The sequence below is a fragment of the Pteropus alecto genome, unplaced genomic scaffold (genome assembly GCF_000325575.1).
Source record: "Pteropus alecto unplaced genomic scaffold, ASM32557v1 scaffold2819, whole genome shotgun sequence".
Lineage (NCBI taxonomy): Eukaryota > Metazoa > Chordata > Mammalia > Chiroptera > Pteropodidae > Pteropus > Pteropus alecto.
Genome location: NW_006442564.1, coordinates 4681 through 10511, shown reverse-complemented (window position 1 = coordinate 10511; position 5831 = coordinate 4681). Strand labels below are relative to the sequence as shown.

The 5831-nt window shown below is 33.8% G+C and overlaps 1 protein-coding gene and 1 pseudogene across 1 annotated transcript; both read left to right on the top strand.

Moving 5' to 3' along the window:
• Positions 1-1280, top strand: part of LOC102896573 — a 5514-nt pseudogene extending 4234 nt beyond the window's left edge.
• A 2442-nt stretch (positions 1281-3722) lies between these two features.
• Positions 3723-4626, top strand: LOC102896314 (olfactory receptor 1052-like). Its single transcript, XM_015597794.1, is given in 2 exon segments — positions 3723-4309; positions 4311-4626. Coding segments are annotated over 2 exon segments (903 nt in total).
• The last annotated feature ends 1205 nt before the right edge of the window (positions 4627-5831 follow it).

Genomic DNA, 5831 nt, shown 5'->3' with positions numbered 1-5831 from the left:
AAAAAAATCTCTACTCTCAGCAATATGTCCTTTAAGACCCATGAAAACCTGGTCTTCTCGAGATACTCGGCTTCCTCTGAAAATGGCTTATTTGTGAGTATGTTTAGGGAGTGGTAATGCAGGTTTATTAAAGCTTTTGATATTTCCTGTTATTCCACACTAAAAGAATTTGTTACCACAGGTATGATTTCAGCGCTTTCCCAAACAGTCAGAAAATGTCCTAACCTGTGGTTTATTTATCTTTCAAATGTTCTTTTTTGTGAGATGAGCAATATTTACTTAACATCTGTACTTAATATTTGGGTGTGAGAGAGTGTGTATTTTTATGGTATTTAACACATGGTTCATACCGAAACTTAAGCTCCTTGCATATTTAGAGGAAATTTCAGATATTCTCAGGAAAATAGAATATGTGGCATCAAGAATTGTAATGTTTTTAGGTATACTAAAAGGAAGATCTTTTCTTCTCAATCGTATATAATAGTTTTTGAAATCCTTTACATCTAATTTTATTTTATGATTCCAATAATAATATTTTAAGAATGATTTTCTATTTTCCTTGAGTTTGTCTCTACAAACCTGGGTATGTACACACATACTTGTTTCCCAGAGCTCGACTGTTTTTGCTACAACAAGCTGCTACTCCTTCCCACTACAATTCTAGTGTGCCTGAATATAATAGTCTTAAAATAAGTATGTATTGTTTTTAAATTAGACTATCTAAGCTAAATAGTTTTGGGTCTTTTATTATGTCAAGGTTGTTGTTGTCATTGATAGTAGGTTTTTATATTTTTAATCTGTGATTATTAAGTTTTTTTATGTGTGTTATTTAATATTTTGCTTTTGTATTATAAATATTTTATTTATAAACCATGCAGTATACTTTTTTTAAAGTATAAGTACACTTATATGCTTGTCGATTTATATGTATAACATATTTCAGGTAACAATTAGTTATACATTTATTCATATATGATATTCTATAATAACATAAGCGATACTATGAACAAGAAATAATATAAAATATTTATTTATAATATTTTATAATAAATTCAGTGCTAAATATTGTGTCAACATAATCATATTCTGTGGACAAATCTCCTCAAAAGAACATAGGTAGACAGTTCAATTCTGGTTAACAACTATGGACCTACAGTATCGCGAGTTTGCAATTTTGAAAATCATTAACTTTCTTGATAGGCATTTGACTGGGTTCATTTTTTCAAGATAATGATATGATTTTTCTTTATGTTTTTTCTCACCAGCATCCTTATCAGTAACTATGTGTTTACTCACTAATGATTATATATTTTCCAACATCCCTTTGAAGTCATAAATCAAAAATAAAGTACTGTAAAGGAATTTAATATATTTAAAAAAAACACTTTATTTTCATTCCGACATTTTAAGACATTAATCTTAAAGTTGGAAAATTGCATTTGAGCATACCATTAGGTTATTAAACTGATATTTCCAGTATTTGTTTTTCTAAAAAAATATTCATGCTTATTAATATTCTAAAGCAGTCTCTTAATCAGGAAGATGACACTGAGTGATATCAAAAAGCCCTGACTTTAGTGACAGAATTCTCGTTGTAATTCTAATATCACGGGAGAAAGTCATACCTTGATCCTCGGTAATGCTTTTCTCTATTTATATATTTCTATTATGAGTTCAATAGGTAAAGTTGTTACTAGAAATCTTACTGCCAAATTTTTGGAATCACACTTGTTTTTCTGGGTCATGGTGTTGAATCTTGTTTATCAATATCATATCAGTGCACGTCTACCACATGAAATCTCATAGCTGTTAAATTGGCAGCAACTCAGTTTTCCTTCTTTTTCTCTAAATGACAAATGGGAATATTATATAAACTATGTTGTTTTTGTTTCTTTTTATGATTTGCTATACATGCTGAAATATACAGCAAGCCAAGGGCAGAGCTATATTGGATCTCAAGACTTCTCAGTTCTAATACACACCAGTGATGGTGTTTTCATTACACTACACAGACTTGCAGAAGAAAAAGCTTCTCATTAAAAAAATACAAATATCCTTTCATCTCCAAAGTTTTTTTTTTAATTGATCTTATTTCCAAGTTATGAAACTCTGATTCTGGATTTTACAAACGCTTTTATTGGACAGGAAGAAACCTTCTTGTCACTTCCAACAAGTCATTTTTCTTTCCTTGAATAAGGTTAGACTTGAATTCATTGTGCTCCCTAAAGCCATTGATCTAAAATATAGATAGGATCTAAAAAAGCAAAACAAAACACTGTATATGTGTACATATGGAGACAAGATCTATTATACAACCTCAGTTTGTGAAGGATGAGCTTATATACTCATAGATGAAAATTTTGGTTTTGATTTAGTAATACCCTGAAGATTACATGCCAAACTTACCCAAATCCTGATCTCAGTAGACTTCAAGTTCCATGGGTGCAGAACTCATATATCATCTTGCGATCTCTAACTCCTAGTACAGTGCCAGCATAAAAGAAATGGTTGTTATTTTAAGCCATCAATTTGTGGCAACTTGTTATAGTAGCAATAGGAAACTAATACACTATATAGTAGAGTACTCACTGTCATTTTCTATTCACCTCGCATCCTTTTGATCACAATACTTATCATCATTATATATAGTGTATTGATATGTATTCATTTTCTTAATAAAAAATAAGCTCATTGAAAGCATGACATTTTTCTTATTCACTGCTTTATCTCTACTAAATATAACATAATTTGGCACAGAGTAGTAATGTACATTTATTGAATGCATGAAAGCATATATGCATTAATTTATTAAAATTTAACTAAAATATAGTTAAATTAACATTATACCATTATACATTAGTATAATGTCAGAAAATAAGTGAAACAAAGAGGCAGCCTATATTTTTGAAAGCTGGATGCATCTGATAGATATAATTTAACGTCCTCACACTCACACCTAGTCTCTCTACATGAGTGTTTTAGGGTTCTTGTTTTAATGTTGATAAAAACTAAAGATGTGAATGTAAAGTTATACAAAGATGCAAAAGGGGAGAGTTTTTAAGTAAATTGCACTGCTATTTTTTGATTGGTGTAAATATTAAATAGCAAATGAAAAATTGTTCTACCTCTTTCTCCAGTTTCAACGCTTCCGAGGGCAAAGACGCTGTTACGGAATTGGGGAATCTGAGTAGAAAGTGAGGCAGTTCCGATGTCTGAGATTTAGAAAGGAAGGGGATTGCGTATTATGAAAGCGAGCATCATGAGTTAACTGCCTGTGAAAATGGAGAGACCGGTTAGCCACATGATAAGGAAATAATTTCTATCACAGAGAGCCAAAGTTTGTATCACGTATAAACAAAAGAGTTATATGTCACAGAATGAATCAGGGGTTTGGTATGGGGCATATCTGGATTTGAAAGTCAGTTCTATCAATTAATAGTTTTGTACTCTAAGAGGGTTTCCTTACTCCAATTTTTTGGATATGGAAACTGAGAAGCAGGGAATAAAATAATCTCTAGTTTCCATGAATTGAATCACTACAGGTGGATTTTCTAGTACACATAAGATTCACTGCTGAAGTTAATTTCTTTTCTTCACCTAACTACAGGGTAAAGCTCATTGGTCTTTGCTATTATGGATACCAGATCATGGAGGAAATCATACTATTTCATCTGACTGGTATCATCTCTTCTGCAGCTAAAGAGCTGAATAAACCTGAATGCATGGCAGGTTGGAATCATACAGGTGTGAAGGAATTCATTCTGGTAGGTTTAACGGAAAATCCAAATTTGCAGATCCCTCTCTTTCTGCTTTTTACCTTTATTTATTTTATCACTATGGTAGGTAATTGGGGAATGATCACTCTGATCTGGTTAAATGCTCAACTTCATACTCCAATGTACTTCTTTCTTAGCAACCTCTCTTTCTGTGATATCTGCTACTCTACTGTCTTTGCTCCCAAGATGCTGGCCAATTTCCTATCAAAACACAAGTCCAGCACATTTTCTGGCTGTGTATTGCAGAGTTTCTTTTTTGCAGTGTATGGAACCACAGAGGGCATCCTCCTGTCTATGATGGCGTATGATCGCTATGTGGCAATAGCCAATCCCTTGTTGTATGCAGTCATTATGACCCAAAGGGTTTGTATCCAGATGGTCCTTGCATCTTACTTGGGCGGCCTCATCAACTCTCTGACACACACAATAGGTTTGCTCAAACTAGACTTCTGTGGTCCTAACATTGTGAATCATTATTTCTGTGACTTTCCCCCTCTTCTGAGGCTCTCTTGCTCTGATGCACATAAAAATGAGATACACTTTCTGTATCATCATGATCTCTTACATCCGCATCATCATTGCCATCCAGAGAATTCGTTCAGCTGAGGGGAGGCGCAAAGCCTTCTCCACTTGTGCCTCCCACTTGACCACTGTTACCTTATTCTACGGGTCTGTGACCTTTAGTTACATGCAGCCAAGTTCTCGTTATTCCTTGGAACAAGAGAAGGTCTCTGCTGTGTTTTATACATTGGTGATCCCCATGCTCAACCCACTGATTTACAGCCTCAGGAATAAGGATGTGAAAGATGCAGCAAAAAGGTCTATATGCTGGAAGAGAACCTCGACTTGACTCAGTATCGTCTATGGCTTTGTTAACGTAACATTAACCTGCACATAGATAATTTCTTGAAAATCGTATCACAGATATGATCACATGTAAAAGTATAATCGAGGTACTTTTATGCAAATTGACACATAAACGATATTTAACTATTCTTGCAAATTTGTATTATCTTTGAATCTCTTCTGTTAGTTTAAAATGTTTCAAAGTAAAAAGTTAGAGGACATAGGTAAATGTACTTATAAAATAATGGAACATTCTTTCTCCTTGATGGAGTTAGTAGCTTTTTACTAAAACAGCATTTTTCAAAAGTAACAAAAAAAGGAAGATATAGACTTTATATGTTTATAAAACAGTGATTATTAAGAAACGCAGAACTAGATTGGTTTAGAACTCAGAGAGATGTAGTAATGGAGAGGTGAGTTGACTTTATCTCAGTGATTCAGGGCACCCTTGAAAATACAGACTTCAAGCATGAAGGGATCTACTAGCTTTCAGTGGAATCAGTGGAGCTTTGGGCAGATATTTTGCTGGCTGCACCAGACATGGTTTCATTTCTTTGAGAGCTTCAGCCATATTTGAGCCTGAGCAGGCCTGAAACCAAATAATAGATGTAAGAACAGACAGATAATTGATGGTAGATAAATGATAGATGGTAGATTGATGATGAAGATGATAGATAGATAAATACATGATAGATGATAGATGATAGGTAGGTAGGTAGATAGATAGATAGATCGATCGATAGATAGATAGGTAGATGTTAGATAAATAGATAACAGACTATAGATAGATGGACAGACTTAAGTGGAGAACTTGTAGAAGTAGAGAGGAGCTTTTAGCTGTGTCTCAAACAATACAACAATTAAAGATTGTTATCTACCAAGGAGCAACTGATTCTGAATTTGTGCCTTGTGACTGCTCTGATGGAAAGAGAAAACAGTGGACCTGTAACCAGTTATGTAGAAAGACAAGATGAACTAGATTATATAGAAGTTTACACACAGTCGTTTTTCCTTACTGGAAGTAGAAAGGCGTCGGGGGTGGAGAGTGTAAGAAGCTGATTTGGGCCACAGAGGCAGGTTGAAATCTCCCGCACTCTTGCTGTGCTTAGAAGACACACAGTGTTAGAAGAGAGAGAAGCCAGAAATAAATATAATGTAGGTTTTCTTCTCAATACACTTGAAAGATTTTAATCGTGATTTCAGTCAAGA